We start from the raw sequence: 15,662 nt of genomic DNA, 5'->3' as shown, positions 1-15,662 counted from the left end.
GTTGAATGAGTGTAAAAACGGGAGTGGCCACGCCATTTGATAGTCGCGATAGCTTTCCAATCGAGTCCAGATCCAGGCTTATCAAGTTGAACGCATTAAATTTCATACAACACCACGCCAGGCGGGCTCTAGATCGCCCAAAAGCAACCTCGGGCCACCCGCGGCGAACTGATATGAATGTCGTCACACACAACGGTGTTGGCAACACCTTTTCTTCCGATCTAGCCAGTCCAGGTTTCATACAGGCATTTCTACCCTGCAGTATGCTATACCGATCGCCTTGTGAACCCAAAACATGCCTGTTTTTCTACTAAATAATAGGCCTTGAAATCAGCCAGACCGTCTGGAAGAAACCCCCCGACAGAATTTGCTCCCCTCCGTCTCACCTCCGGCTATACGCAATCGCCGGCGCTGTCACCGCCAATGCTGCCGTTGTCGATAGCCGAGGGCTACCAGTTATTCCCTCGGGTCTTGGTGGCTGCCGACTCCGTGTTGAGCCCTTGAGCCATCAGGAATATCAAGTCCGTCATCCAACGCAAGAGCAGGCAACGGCAACTATCACGCTATCTTGTGCAAAGTATTCAGCCCCGTATGATTCCGCTCTTTCCTATAGCAAATCTCGTTGCCCGATTCACACACGTCGTAGACACGTGTTTCAAAACTTCATTCCTCGCGACTACTAGCCGCGGCCTGTATGCCTTTGATCGGGACAAGGGGAGTTCCATTCTGCAGCTGCATCTCCAAGATCGATCCAACAAGACCCGTGCGCCCGCGTCTCGGGGAACGCAAGAGACTGCAGTAAAGGACTCGCCACGCTTACAACTAAAACTGTATTTGCATTCAACGGCCGGCGCAACGCCAAAGGCTGGAAACTCATCCGTCACGCCCGCAACATGGACATACGACGAGACACGGTACAAGTCCATATCCTCCGCGGGAGAAGACCACTGAGTCTCCTCTGGAAGTTTCTTCATGTTGGAATAACATGAAGGATAGAAGCCCACGGCAGCCGAATCCTGCTCAGCGAACCCGGCTCGACGCACGCAGTGGAGAGCATCCCCAAGATGCTAACGGGACGACATGCAATCACAGCCAGTCGGCTCGCGCTTCTATTTGATTCCAGATGCCACCATAATTACCGGACTTAAAAGCCGTCTGCTATCGCCACTGACTCGACTCGAGGCAAGGGGAACCAAGCCGACGCCTTGACGAAGCCCACTTCGCCAGGCCGACTTGTACGAGGCCCAAGGCCCAAGGCTCAATATCCCGCCCGGCACGGCAACGGCAGCGCCCATTCTGCTCGCTCGGGAACAAGCAATCCATTTCCACGTGGGCTCTCCCCCATTACGTTTTAGTCTCGCGTGCGGCGCGCGAGTCAGAATGTCCCTTGCGAGCTAGCTGGACGTGGACTAGTCAGCATGTTTCGGAGAGTTTTAGCCCTCGAATGATGATTAAGAGCCCAAGTCCCGGCTCGGAGACCGGGACCGGGCACGGGCACGGCACTTGGCCATCGTGGCAACGGGCCCTGGGCTCGAATGGCATGGGGCATCCGAGTGGGACGAGTCCAACGTGCTAGTTCGTGTCACTGTCCATCTAGACGACCAGGTCCGCGGCAGTTGTTCTCCCCGGCCCTGTTTTGCCATGACTAGTCATTGTTTCCTCTCCTCCGCGCTATAAATGCTGGCCATGGGCTTCGCTTTCGCGTCAGGGAGGGCTCCTTCGTCAAGACCGTCCAAGTCAAATCCCATCTTCCTGACGAGGCTCCTGGCGGCTCCTGCTCGCATCGACTCAACTCTTCGAAACAGGCAACCATGAAGGCGTTCCTATCCGTCGGGCTTCTAGGTACGCACCGCAGCAGCTGTCGCTGGACCCCGGGGACGTCCAGTCTCTAACCAGTGCTTGTTTGCAGTCCTTGCCGGCACCCACAGCGTCCTCGCCCAAACAGAGGCCTGTGAGGTTGAAGACGATTTCCCGATGCCCAGCGTCGTGACTACCTCGACGGAGCCGACCCGGGCCGTCGTTCCGGGTGGCAACGGAACCGTCCCATCCTCGACGTTGCCGCCGACCAGCGCCGCCAACGGCCGGGCTGTTGCTGGCCTCGGAGGCATCATTGGCCTCTCGGTTGCGGCTGTCATGTTGGCATAAGCGGAGGAGCAAGGAGATGAGCGCGAACGATTGGCTGGGCCTGAGGCCCTGAGCAAAGAGGCCGTGGATCTAATACGTCTAATGTTGAATATTAGTTGGAGACAGCATCTAGAGTCGGCGGATCGCTTGTGCGAAAATATAAATTTAATCAAGAGGTGCTATGGGCTTATCTGAGTTTCAACCAGTCGTGTTTTGACGCCGCTCCAATTCGCACCTTGACAGTGTGGAATGGTCATGCCGCAACGAGCTGAGAAGCATCGAGTTGTCATCGTCTGCGTAAGCCCAAGGACACATTCAGCACGGCCTTTTCCCACTTGGTCTCATCTCCAGCCCTGGAGTGAGCCCATGCTCCCTCCATCCGCGTAAAGGAGTATGGGGAAGCAACATAACCTCAGCATAGTTTGGGTCATAGTGTGGCAGGCAAGCTTGATTCAACAATTTCAACCCATAACTGTACTTTTCACAAGCGAGGCACCTGGGCAGATGGTGTGGAATTCACCCGCCCCCGATGCCCTCACGTTCTCAGCTATCTTGTTTGCCCGGCATCTCGTACATGGCACTGCCACTGGGCTGGTGATGCAACTCATTTCTCGTAATGGCATCGGGAAACATGTCCTGCTGTCCAGGACATGAGCCACCCCGTCCGTGGACTTGATGACATGCTTGTGGACGGTTTCGAGGGCCAAGTCCGGCGGTGCCTTGTGACGGCGGATTCCAGTCCGTTTGTTGCCGCTGTTGCCAACCGCCCCCAGCCAGCTCTGCCGTTCCAGGATGCACCGGCGGAGCGCCTCGTGATGCCGGGCTCACCGCATCCATGGAACTCGGGCAGGGCGACTCACCTGGAACGCCACCAGGGCCGCTGGGAGTGTTGACCGGCGGCGTTGAGATGGCAACTTGCGCCGCGGGTTTCCCCATGGCATGATCTGCACTTGGCCTAGATTAGAATCAATGGCCGCGCCTTGATTCCGCGCCCCTTGCGAGCTCGAGCTCCGTATTGGACTAACCACCTGGCCGCAGCGCTGCACGGAGCTTTCGCCATCACGGGAGCTTCGGCCACCAGCGGTGTGGTGTTGTGCAAAACCAATGCGGAATCCTAGTGCTCGGCGACATCCAATAGTCTTGGTCCTTGGAGACGAGGCTTCGCCGAAGTAAAAGTAATCCGGTTCTCAGAGAATCAAAGCTCAGTTGCGCAGTGAATGTGTGCCCATCGTCTCTGACGCTCTGGTGTCACGCGTCCGCAACTCTCGCGACGTGTCTAGACGAAACGCAGCCTGCTTCCGTGACCCCGGTCAGATTGCCCATCGTTTCTCGACACTATATCATGCACCTCGTTGCCGCCTATCCGGACTGGCGGCTGAACGTCTCCAAAAGTGTCCACGCGGACAGCTGAACCAAGATGCGAGCTGGGTGCGGAATCCGGGCGTTGTCAAGCCAACAGGCGCGAGATGGCCGCCTTATTGACGAGAAACACATGACATGTGCGTGCTGTCTCAGCATCTCGATTCATTTTCTTCTTTTTGGTAGGGCTGGGAGGTTGCTGCCCTAGCCTCGTCTGTCGTCTCGTGTCGGACACACTTGTCTCGCGCCCGACAACTCCGGCTCGTCGAGTCAACATGGGATGATTCAGTTTGACTGCATGCGAGCCGGGTCGTCGAGACATGTCGTGACTTGACCTGGATCAGGATCATGAGGCATTGAGCGCGTACGAGGCAGCCGCAAGCAGGCTTGTCCGTGGAACAATGCAAAGCACGGCACAATTTGAGGCCAATTCATCACGGCCTGTGGGACCGCGTAATGCCACATGGTCAGATTCAGATGTCGAAAGTTGCAATCTACAGCATCTGCCTGTTCCCAAAGCGAGCTACTCAGGGGAACGTCTCCCTTCGTTTCCTGGTACCAGCACCCGGAGAGTCAAGATGTGTGACGCCGCACGATTTGAGCGGGAAAACAAGCTCAACGATGCAGAGGTGTCCCAGCTCACAAGTGCCACGTGCCGTGAAGAACTTTGGGTGGCGCTCATCCATCCCATCTACGCATGAGTGCTTCAATCTCAAGACGGTCAGAATCAGCCGTCTTTCCCAACCGATTCGCATCCAGGCGCCGAATCGTGTCCGCGTGGGCCGCGCTCCTCGGCGTAATCGCATACGGAAACTCCTTTGGGAAGCAGGCAATTCCAGAGCCGAGTGCCAGTTCTGGGCGGACGCCCTTGCCCTGCTCGTCGACGGCTTCGCGGATAGTAAAGGAAGCGAGGAGCTGCGCGAACGTGAGGAAAAGAAGAGTGTCAGCAAGATACCTGCCAGGACACATGCGGCGGCCGTAGCCAAAGGCATCCAGACGCGGGTCGCGCTCGTTCCGGGGCTCAAGATATCGTTCCGGCTCGAAGTCGTCTGGATTTCGATAGACGCTGGGATCGTGGAAAAACCACCACACGCAAGGCAGTATGATGGAGCCTTTGGGGACGAAATACCCACTGCACACGACCTCTTCCGACGTGGCGTGCGCCAGGCCCAGCGGGATTGCCGGCGACCACCGGTAGGCCTCCTTGACCAAGGCGTCCATGTAGGGCAGGCGTTGGCGATCCGACGGACTCGGGAGCCGGCATGGCCCCAGGACCTCATCCATCTCCTTCTGAGCCTTGCGCTGGACCTGTGGGAACAGTATCATGCATAGGACGAAGACGCGCATGGCAGTGGCTATGGTCTCCGAGCCTCCGAGGTACATGACCGCGGCCGTGTTCTTGATCTCGTCCTCGTCTCTCGGAGTCAGCGCTGTGCTGTTGGATTTCTCGTCATGTTCTTGGACGAGCCTTGACACAAACGAGGTCTTGTGCGTCCCGGCGGCCATTTGCCGCAGGACAAACTCGTACGGGACCTGGGCCATTTGCTCGGCCACTTTTCTGAACTGCCGCGCAGTCTGCTTGAAGCCGGTCCCTGGGAACCAGTCCGGCAGGTATTTGAGGGCCGGGACAGCATCCACGGCCCAAGCCCCTGGACTCCCGGCTAGACCAAGCTGGCTTGACGACAGCTGAATGAGCTCGACGAGGGGGTCTTTCGGGCCTTTACTGATCGTGTAGCCGTAGGTGATTCTCAACACGGAAGCGCCGGCGAGGCTACGAGATGCGCGCGATAATCGTCAGCTGGGGTCCGGGAACCCCCGGGCTCTCGCTATGCCGTGCCGTGCCACGAGGTCAACTTACTCGTCTAGGTGCTTGAACAAGTCAGAGGGCTCAAGCAACACCCGCAGCAGAAACTCGTGCGTCGCCAGGTTCTGGGTGTCGTCGAACCGAGCAGCCGAGGCTTTCGTACCAATGTGTTGGTGTACCATTTTTCGACAACGTCGAAAGCGCTCGTCGTCTCCTCCGAGCACAAACAAGCGTCCATAGCCGCAGAGGTTGTTGGCGAACTCTGACGTCGGACGATCCGAAGATTTGGAGGACATCTTTGTCAGCAGCTCGTGTGCCGCATCACGATCGTGGAGAATGACAATCGTCTGGCTGAGCACCCTGACGGAACTTATTGGGCCGTACAAGTCTTTATGGGGAAGCCAGTGCCGGAACTCGCTCACGCCGCCGGGCGGAAGGTCTCTGACGTTGCCCAGGAGCGGCACTGGCTTGGGGCCGGGCGGGAGGTCATGGACGCGGCGCTTTCGAAAGAGGACAAGGTAGATGAAGTAGGTGACGATGGTGACGCCGACGCCGGCGATGAGCACGCTTGCCATCCTGCGGCCGATCAACAAGACTTGTGACGGCAAACGGAGGGGGGAGGACTTGACTAAGATATTAGACGACACCAGGTGGTCTGTCAGCGGGTAAATATGAAAGGAGACGCGTAATGGAGCAGGCTGGCTGGCACGTGTGGAGGACGGAGGCATGACGTGTGTCTTTGCGCATGCTTTCGGGCTCAGCTGCAATCTGATCTGTTCTCGTTTCAACCAGGGGACAGATGGCGTCTTCGGTCACGGCAATGGACAGCCGCAGCAACCTGGAGTTGTGACGTATACGGAGAGCGGGCAAACGAATTGTCGATGCTGCTCATGTAACACTTATGCCGGCATCAAAAGAGTTGCATGTGCAACTTGGGCCGGTGGTTGTCATGGTATACACGCATTGGGATATGCATCTTGCTTCAACTTGGTCGCTGTTGACGGTCTTGACATAAGCTTTCGTGGCCGTTTCAATAAGCTATAACAACGTGGTATTTGTTGTCCACTGCTGGAGTGGGATTCTGTCCTGGTGATGATTTATCCCGAGGGGACTGCTTCGTCGCTTACACAGCGACGGCTGACCGATTATGGCCATCTGCAAGAAACAGATTCCGGTGCTGACAACCATCCCCGAGACACCAGAGTCTGCTCAACCCAAGTTGGAGCGTCGCACAAAAATGAGCAGTCATGTCTTTGTCACTGAGCGGCAGACGTGTATAACAGGCATTGGCGGCTGTGCCTCGGGCTGCCTGACGTTGAACTGGGATATCCGTTGGGCCAGGGACCAGGGGTTGACCCCCAAGTCCGATAGTATTGGCGATATGACCTGCTCGAACAAAGCATCAGTGGTGTGATGTACGTTGACTCCAGACCGCACCTTACTGGTGCAGACACTGCAGAGCGGCGATGATTCCGTCTCGCCGCGGTGATGGAGGCGTATTACTGACGAGCCCAATCAATTACAGGATGAAGAGGATTTGATATAATACAGCAGGATTATGCATTCGCTGCGTATGAGCGGCGGACGTTGGGTCAGCATAGGCTTGAAGGGATACTACTGCGACGAAGCCGCCTTGCAGGCTTTTGAAAACACGTCAACAGGTGCGGTGGGCATCACCCGATGCTAGCATACCTGCCATGCTCTGATCCTCGACTCAGTTCCGGATCTCAAACACTCTCGGTGCGCTTACCAGATGCTAGCTGAACGAGGACTTGGCCCGCAACTGCGACCCATGGAGGCACCGGGATGTGTGTAAACTGCCTAGCGGAAGAGGAAAGATGTGCGAACACAGTACCCTGTTAAGATGTCTTCAGCTATCTATGACAGACGGTTTCTGGCCAAGAAGGTGATGGACTGAGTTGCAAGCCTGCGAGGCTCGTTGAGTCGAATCACGTCAAGCTCATCACGTGACTGCACATCTGCTGGGGAACACACAGAAACCAGAGCTCGTCACGCGATTCCGCTACACTCACTGCAGGTGTCCCGATTGCCGGATTTTGCTGTTATTCTCGGCCACCTTGTAACCAGCTTTCTGTCTAATCGCTTATGGCTGGGCACAAGGGCACGTCTGCAGCAACGCACTTGCATATACCACACTATACACACGTGTCCAGCAAACAGGCTGCTTAGGATACCCAAAATATAAAACTATGCCAAGGATAAGAAATCATAGCTAGAGTACTATTAGAAGTACTTGTTCCAGACTAGATTCTCTCTCTAAAAAAAAAGAGCACCTGGCAGCAGCTTGCTCCAAGAAGCTGCCAACCAAGCTGCGCCCACCCTAGAGTAGTTTGATCGAAACCTCTCGCACTTGTATTTGTGCCCGAAATATTAACTATTCAAGTACACAAAGATCTTTACAACCTCGCCTATGGCGCCCTTTCTGTCCAGTTGCTGCTTTTAGCTAAGCACTACAGACGGCATCTACGGCAACGACTTGCACCAACGTTGACGTCTTGTAATGTAATAAATGGTGCGTCCAGATGTTGAAACACGCAAACAGACCACTTGGAATACATAAAACGCACCAAGAACAACGAATTATAACTAGAATAAGTAGAAGTACTTTTTCGAGACTAGACTCTCCCAAAAACAGCGGGCATCAGCTTGCCAAAGCTGCGAGCCCAAGTTGCGCTCACCCTAGACCACTTCATCGAAGACAAGCACGGTATTCATGCCAAAATATTACCAAGTACAAAAACCACCATCTGTCTATATGCCGTCCACGCGAATCCATGCAACGCCAGTTACTATGCTGCGTTTCGTACACCCTTTCGACGGCGCGACGTTACGCCGCACTGCCGGCCCGGAGCAGCTTCAGGCGACCACAGACGCTTTGGCAGGCGTCAAGCAGCGTCCTCTTCGTCTCCCAGCACAGCTCGCGGCGCGCGCGGTCCACGGCGGCAACGGAGCTCGCAACGTCCCCCGGGCGGCGGGCAACGACGGCGCGCGGAATGGGCCGGCCAGACACGGCCTCCATGGCCCGGACGACGTCGAGAACGGAGTGGCCGGCGCCGGTTCCGAGGTTGTAGGTGCGGTAGCTGCCGGCGACGCGGCCGTCGCGGCAGGCAAGCAGGGCGGCGGTGTGGCCGCGCGCAAGGTCGCTGACGTGGATGAAGTCGCGGACGGCGGTGCCGTCGGCGGTGTCCCAGTCGCCGCCGTAGACTTGGACACGGGGCCGCTGTCCCGTCATGACCTGCGTGACGACGGGGACCAGGCTGGACGGCGTGCCGCGCGGGTTGTCGGCGAGGAGGCCCGAGTCGTCGCACCCGACGGGGTTGAAGTAGCGCAGGACGACGACGTTCCACGACGGGTCCGACGCCACCAGGTCGGACAGGATGGCCTCGGCGAAGAGCTTGGTGCGCCCGTAGGGGTTGGCGATGACGGCGCACGACGACTGCGGCGGCGGCGGCGGCGGCTGCTCCGCGCCGGCCGGCTCCCGCGCCATCTCGCACGGGTGGATGCAGTTCTCCTCGCGGAGGGGGCGGGCCCGGTGCGACAGCGAGCCGTAGACGGCGGCGGAGGAGGAGAAGATGAAGGTCTTGACGCCGAACTCGTCGAGCAGCGCCATGAGGTCGACGAGGCCGTTGACGTTGTTCTGGTAGTATCGCAGGGGGTGGCGGACACTCTCCTCCACGGCCTTGTACGCCGCCAGGTGGACGACGCCGACGATGTTGGAGCGCACAATCTCTCCCGTCGGGCTGGGAAAGGAGTGAAGTTCGAGGATGGAGCGCATGGCCGGCAGGTCGCGGTAGCTTATCTGGTGCATCTCGACCATGGGACAGGTGCCGTGTCCACGGGGACCGCTGGCTTCGCAGTAGTAGCGCCGCCCTATCTCCAGGATGCCGTCGAGGACGCTGCGGAAGCTGTTGCTCAAGTCGTCCACGATGATGACGTTGAAGCCGGACTTGAGGAGCTCCACGGCCGTGTGGCTCCCGATGAAGCCCAGCCCCCCCGTCACCAAGACGTACTGCTCGCGCCGAGCGGACAGGGACGCCGACGAGACTGCAGAGCCGTCGTCGGCAGTCACATCGGGGACCGAGTCGTCAGGCTCTGTGGTCCACGTTGCGACGGTCGGTGTGCTATCTGCTGACTGCCGAGACAAGGTCCCGGGGGAGAGTTCGCACGAATCTTCCAGGTCCATGGGAGCAAAGCAATGAACATGCGGCCGACGGCAAGAGCGTGGAGGAGGAGGCAGAGAAAGCAGGCAACCGGAAGAGTACCGAGACGTCGCACTGCCGGCTCATTACTATGCAAAGTGAAAAGGAATCAAACAAGACAAAGTACGACACAGCCGGCAGCAAAGACGATGCAGATCCGATCCTGCAGCCCGTCTGGCAGCATGACCGGCTGTATAATAAGAACGACAACGTGGCGTGGTCGTAGCTACTACAAGCTTGTCCCGGGACCGAGTCTTGCGCATTTGATCCCCGGGAAGCCTCTCCGCGCTCACTGGTGATGGGATCCATGGCGAGTTGAGGATACATACGGTGAGGAGTCAGGACCAAGCCCGGTGGAAACAGTCACAGGCACTCCCGCAATCTCTTGGGCAAGGCAAACGCTCGCAGTCGCCGTCTCGGCGCATGGCTCCGTGGACCATGGCGGGCCGCAGCTCGACTTCGTGCCTGCTAGGGCGGCGAAATATTGGCAAGGGGTTGACACTCGAGACTCGAGACTTGAGATACGAAGCGAAGCCCAAGTGCTCAGTGCTCCCTGCGCACGTACTCGGTATCAGCGACGCGGAGTGCCTGCTGCCATGAGGCCATAGATAAGCGCGTGTATGTGCTGAAGCACTCTGTGGACACTGTCGCTCCCAGGATTCGGTGCGTGCCCAGTTGTGGCGCGTAACTGCTCGTCAGGATTCGAGGCTGCTCCGAATATCAGGGGCACACGCGGCCTGAGTATCCAGGGATTATATTTTGGGACGGGAGCGCCTCACATTCACCACTCAGCCGCTCAAATGTTTGTAGAGCGCCACGGCCTGCGTGCAGAGCCATGGCCCACGGACAAGTCAAGCATGAGCTGGACGAGTGTGTGATGCCATCAAGAGTCAGGAGTCAGGAGTCAGGACTCGGGTGCCAGAGGCGTCGTCAGTGTCAGCGGGGGCCGGGGCACCTACCGGTGGCGTTTGGAGCTGAAGTTGTCTTCTTGTCTGGTGAGCTTGACAACCAGCTCAGGGTTCTGTTATTCGCTGCCGGCATGGCATGGCTCTGGGAGTCGATGCCAGGGCCATTTCACAGGCACACGATACGGAAAGTCCGATACTTTTTGCATAGACGATGGAGCTGATCCAAATCAGGGAAAGTCCTGTTACGTATGTTTGTTGCAGTAAAGGTACTAGTGGGTTTTTTTTCAGCCACACCGCTCCTACTGCCGCACGGCTGCTGCCTAAAAACGCCCAACGAAAAAAAAAAAAAACAACCACCACTCACAAGCTGCTTGAATTTAACCTTTTCAACCCGTTCAACGACATCACGACGACGCACGGCGCTGCACAGCAAACCTCTTTTAAACTCTTCAACTTCTGCCCTTCCGTATTTTCCTGCAAACTTGAAGCATTTCATACAACTACAGAAGAGGCCATCAACGCTATTGCAACCTAACCGCAAGCAAGAGATTTATGACGGTTCAATCTTGCGGCAGTTATTCGACTCGTGCTGGGCAAAGAAACGACTAGTCAACTTTAATTTACTTATACAAGCCGCCGGCACGGCGGCGCTAATAGCTTCAAACAACGCACATTCAACTGTAAACCACACACACACACACACACACACACACACACACACACACACAACAAGGCGGGCACCAACAAGCCTGTGAAGTTGACCAGACGCAAGCCACACTAAATTCCAGACTAATGGTATATGCATCATCGCTTTTCCGCATATGCGTCTTTAGTGGCCCTCCATGTCAGACTCGCAAACCGTTGATAAGGCAGGTTGCGAGCTGCAAGCCTTCGTACCCACTTGTGAGGAATTATTGGCCCCCAGAGGTGCCAGCGTCGAGAGCCACGCGGTTCAGGAGTTCACTGTACGTGTTTGCTAGCGTGATGCTATAAATACGGGAGTTTTCAGCCTGTGTCTTATTAGTTAGTGCCATCCCGCAAACACCCCTGCTCGACGTTGGGATTTTCCTCTCGACATTGCCGAATTGCCTTGCCCGGCACTCGCGTCAACCATGGCCAAAAAACCATGGGTGGTGATGCCACTCTACTACTATCCACTCAGCGAAGCCACGTGGAAACCGCTGTATGATGCGTAGGTCATGACTCATGGGTCGATTCCGATTCCCAGGACCGCAGCGTCGAGACTCCAGACCAGAGGACTAAAGAATGACGACGATGCTGCGCAGGATTGCCGCCTACCCCGAGGTGAATTTCCTAGTTGTGGTCAACCCAAACAGCGGCCCCGGGTCGGATCCGTTGCCGGGCAACGACTACGTCCGCGAGGTGCCCAGGCTGAATGCCTTTGCCAACGTCCACACGGTGGGCTACGTGCGCATTCACTACTGCGAGAAGGCGCTGGCCGAGGCGTGCGCCGAAATCGAGAGGTACGCGAGCTGGAGCCGGCACCAGCACATCCCCGGGCTCCATGTCCAAGGCATCTACGTCGACGAGACGCCCAACCACTACTCGGCCGGCAGGGCGCAGTATCTGGAGCGGCTGGGGCACTTCATCAAGACCAACCCCGGGCTGGCCGGGACGCGTACGGTAAGGGCCATCCATGGACCATGATGCATGGGTTCGGTTCGGTTCCCATCTTATATTGGATTGGCGGGTCCATATTCTCGTCGTTTCCTTCTAATCAGGCGTCAGGTCGTTCACAACCCAGGCACGCCCCCCGAGGGCGACCTCGCGTCCTTTGGGAGCCCTGACCTGGTGTGCATCTGCGAAGAGCCGTACGAGCGCTACCTGAAGACGGAGCTGCAGGAGCGCCTGAGGGACCTGTCGCCCGAGCACGAGCGGTGTATCTATCAGATCTCGGGCATTCCGCCGGACAAGCTGGGGGGAGCGGTGCGCGAGCTGTGCAGGCGAGGCCAGTACGTCTTTGCCACGGACCTGCCCGAAGACTTTTACGAGAGCTTCGGGCCCAGCTGGCTCGATTTCGTGGCGGCAGTGAGCGCGGCGGCGGCGTTGTCGAATGATGGATGTGATTGATGATGGATGATGGATGATGGATGGATGGATGATGCGGATGCCACGGCGCGCACGTCCAAGCTGCCAGGTGCATGCAGCTGGACTTGTCTCGGCTCTTGTCTCAACGCCACGCCCGAGCAGCCAGGCGCCGCCACGCACGCAAAATGAAAAAGGAAGGAAGAAACGGAATGGAAAAGAAAAGAACCGCCCCCTGCCCGTCAATTTGCTCGGGGCGCTCACCATTTTTGGTCGGGGCGCTCAATACCCCACAACGCCCTATTTTTGGTCTAGCGGCCCTGCTGCCATACAGTACATTCTTGGTTACAAATATATGGGCTGCCCTCAATTAATTAAAAAGGTGCTTATGTACGGAGTAATTTATATAAATTTCTTAGCAGCGCCTTAAGGCCCTCTTTAACGGCCGCTGTAATTACAATTAAGCCAGCCTGCCTGCAATTATTAAATGCTGTTTATAGAGTCTTTAGCCTTATAAAGCTCTTACTAAAGGCATAACTTTTTTACTAGCTAAACTCTTATACAGCTTTATAGAAGTTATTAAAGCTGCTGTAGCTTAGTAAGAGCCATAAATTTAAGGGCAGATTTAAGAGGTTAAAAGAGCCTTTATTAAGCATTATAATATTATTAAAGGAAAAAGCTGCTGCCTATTAATATAGCTATAGTATTATTAAAAATGTATTAATTTTTAATAAAGTTTTTTTAGTACTAAGTAAAGCTGCTATATATCTATACTAAGAATATACTATAGGGCATGGCAGCAGGGCTTGCCGCATAAAAAGTGGGTTGTGGTGGGGTATTGAGCGCCCCAAGCAAAAATGGTGAGCGCCCCGAGCAATTGACCAGGGGCCCCTGCCCAACCCCCTGGCCCCCACTTGCCACATCCCGGAGGCCGCAACGCTATGACGTTTCGGAGAAAAGGGTAAAAAAGTAAATCTTTCAACTTGTCTTGATCTATCGACTGATGATTCCTCTGTTCTATCCGCTTCGGTTCAGGGTGCTCCGTCCTCCCGTACGCCAGTGGCCAGCACCCCCGTTCAGCTCGCGCCAAGCCTACCGACCACTCCGTAGTCGAGTCTGGTTGATGCGTCTGCGAGAGGCTCTTTGTATTATGACAACCGCAGGTCCGACCAGTCACGTTTGCCCATGGCCATTCTGCCGGCAGCATCAGCGTCGGTATCCGCATCTCGGCATCCCGTGGGCCATGGCGCAGCCAGCTAGCGCTGATGATTTGTGCGCAGCATCGTCGAGTGCTCAGGTGGGCGGCACCTGGCCGACAAAGTCGAGCCAGTCGCCGGCGAACGACTTGTACATGTCCTCGCCGAGGCTGGTCACGAAGATGTACTTTGCCAAGTCCGACAGCGTGCTGACAAACTCGCTCATGGTGCCATTGGTCATTGCCGGCGCCGCACTGATCATGATGCTGTACGCGGCCCTGGTCTTGGGCAGCGCGGCCAGGCGCGTGTTCTGGTCCTGCCACCTGGCAAATGTCTCCTCGAAGACGACGGTCACGCCCACGTCGCTGCTGTTGAAGCGGGCGTCTGGGATGACGCCAGGGTTGTGGATGACCTGAAAACACGCCAGAGTAGCGTAACTGGTTAACTGGTCGGCTCGCCAGAGGCCAGAGGAAAGGACTAAAGCGGGCGGCATGTTGATGCCCGCATCTTGCGGACTCGACTCACCATCCTGCGGCCCTGCAGTCCCGGCGTCTGCCGGACGAAGCTGTCGGCGGCGCGCATAAAGTCGACGGCGTCGGCAGAGTACTGGTGCGGAGATTCGTCAAAGAAGATGCCGTGCATGGCGAGCGAGCTGGCGTTGCTAGACCACCCCGAGTAGACGCTCACGTCGCGAGTGACGTCGCCCAGCTTGCGCGTGGCATAGCCCGTCCGAACGTAGCCCACGGTTTCTACGTTTGGGTACGAGTTGAGCCGCCGTATGGCCGCGTCGTACCGGGCGTCCGGGTAGGGCGTCTCCCCCGGGCCGCTGTTGGGATTCACAATGACGGTGAAGTTGACGTCGGGTCGACGATGAACGCTGCCATTCTGTCTGTCACCATGATTGCCAGCCGCGGACGCTGCTGGGATTTGCACACTCACGCGTCGTACAGCGGAGACCAGGACGAGTCGACAAGGGGGTAGATGTACAGAGGGACGATGACGTTGGTGCCCGGACGGTAGCGCGGGTTCCTGCGTGGGAGGAGAACGGCCAAAGGGACGACGACGATGACAACCACGACGGCGACGGCAACGGCCGCGCTTGTCGCTCAGAACCACTTGGTGCGGTGCCAGGGCCGGGGGAGATGCCGTTCGAGATTCATCAAGGCCAATCAGGTGCGATCTCGGCTGGATTAGAATTTTTTAATTTTTTCTTTGACAACCCGGCATGAAAAAAAGGTTTCGAGGTAAATCCAAGGATGCTGCTTTGCTCGCTCTTATACATGGTAAACTTTGCCTGCTTGGCCAAGGTTTCGGAGTTGAGAGAGGTGATTGGTGATTGGTGATTGGCACGTCAGATGGACCATTTTCAAACCAGGTAGGTACCTAGGTACTTACCTAGGTAAGTACTCAGTACTTAGCCTCATGGGCCGTGGCGAGCACACAGTGGCAGAGACGTTGGGCTTATGCTTTCCTTCTTCGTGGGCAAATTGCATTCAACCACCGACCGCGGAGTAAAGGGAAAAAAAAAAAAGACAAGAGACAATTTCAGAGGCGAAATTCTACACTCCGAGCCCATCCATCAACCATGGCGTAACCGGGCACATCGATAGCGCAAAGGCCTCGTCGATCCCTTTCTGTGTTGGCCCGAAATCCAGGTATCGTCTCGGATCCCTGGAGCCAGAGTCGCCGACGAACCGTCAATCAGGCGGTTACGAGTAGGTTCCGTGACCCATGCCCCGTCGCGCATACGGACGAGCTTGTGGAAGATTCGCAAATTGCCGGGATAGCCCTTGCTGTCGGCGTCCGATATGCTTCGTGCGGCCCCCTTGCAAATTGACGACCACCAAATTTTGCGCCCCAAGTGTCTGCTCAAGTTTGCGCCTACGACCCACGAGGGAACAAAGCACCCTTCCGTGCAGTAATAAGGCATCACTGACGGCCTGGGGTGGACGAAAAGAGCCTCATACGCACCCGCTTGGGATCCCAGGAGTCAAGACAAGCACGA

At 56.6% G+C, this 15,662-nt stretch overlaps 5 protein-coding genes across 5 annotated transcripts; 2 read left to right on the top strand and 3 right to left on the bottom strand.

The window, feature by feature from the left end:
* Window positions 1-1,811: 1,811 nt before the first annotated feature.
* MAM_04573 (uncharacterized protein) lies at window positions 1,812-2,145 on the top strand (the record flags this gene model as incomplete). The annotated part of the gene is made up of 2 exons (XM_040823371.1): window positions 1,812-1,842; window positions 1,910-2,145. The coding sequence occupies 2 exons, from the start codon at window positions 1,812-1,814 to the stop codon at window positions 2,143-2,145; spliced, it is 267 nt and encodes an 88-aa protein (XP_040678624.1).
* Window positions 2,146-4,161: 2,016 nt separating this feature from the next.
* Window positions 4,162-5,862, bottom strand: MAM_04572 (Cytochrome P450; the record flags this gene model as incomplete). Its single annotated transcript, XM_040823370.1, has 2 exons — window positions 4,162-5,254; window positions 5,342-5,862. The coding sequence occupies 2 exons, from the start codon at window positions 5,860-5,862 to the stop codon at window positions 4,162-4,164; spliced, it is 1,614 nt and encodes a 537-aa protein (XP_040678623.1).
* A 2,273-nt stretch (window positions 5,863-8,135) lies between these two features.
* MAM_04571 (UDP-glucose 4-epimerase) lies at window positions 8,136-9,491 on the bottom strand (the record flags this gene model as incomplete). Its single annotated transcript, XM_040823369.1, has 1 exon — window positions 8,136-9,491. One exon carries the CDS (start codon window positions 9,489-9,491, stop codon window positions 8,136-8,138), a length of 1,356 nt encoding a protein of 451 aa, XP_040678622.1.
* A 2,199-nt stretch (window positions 9,492-11,690) lies between these two features.
* Window positions 11,691-12,506, top strand: MAM_04570 (cell surface protein; the record flags this gene model as incomplete). The annotated part of the gene is made up of 2 exons (XM_040823368.1): window positions 11,691-12,059; window positions 12,165-12,506. The coding sequence occupies 2 exons, from the start codon at window positions 11,691-11,693 to the stop codon at window positions 12,504-12,506; spliced, it is 711 nt and encodes a 236-aa protein (XP_040678621.1).
* Window positions 12,507-13,754: 1,248 nt separating this feature from the next.
* On the bottom strand, window positions 13,755-15,021 carry MAM_04569 (spherulin 4-like cell surface protein; the record flags this gene model as incomplete). The annotated part of the gene is made up of 3 exons (XM_040823367.1): window positions 13,755-14,069; window positions 14,183-14,842; window positions 14,938-15,021. The coding sequence occupies 3 exons, from the start codon at window positions 15,019-15,021 to the stop codon at window positions 13,755-13,757; spliced, it is 1,059 nt and encodes a 352-aa protein (XP_040678620.1).
* Window positions 15,022-15,662: the final 641 nt, after the last annotated feature.

This window comes from Metarhizium album (genome assembly GCF_000804445.1).
Source record: "Metarhizium album ARSEF 1941 chromosome Unknown scaffold_10, whole genome shotgun sequence".
In the NCBI taxonomy this organism is placed as follows: Eukaryota; Fungi; Ascomycota; class Sordariomycetes; order Hypocreales; family Clavicipitaceae; genus Metarhizium; species Metarhizium album.
Note: the sequence above shows the minus strand (reverse complement) of the source record. Positions and strands in the feature narration are given on the sequence as shown.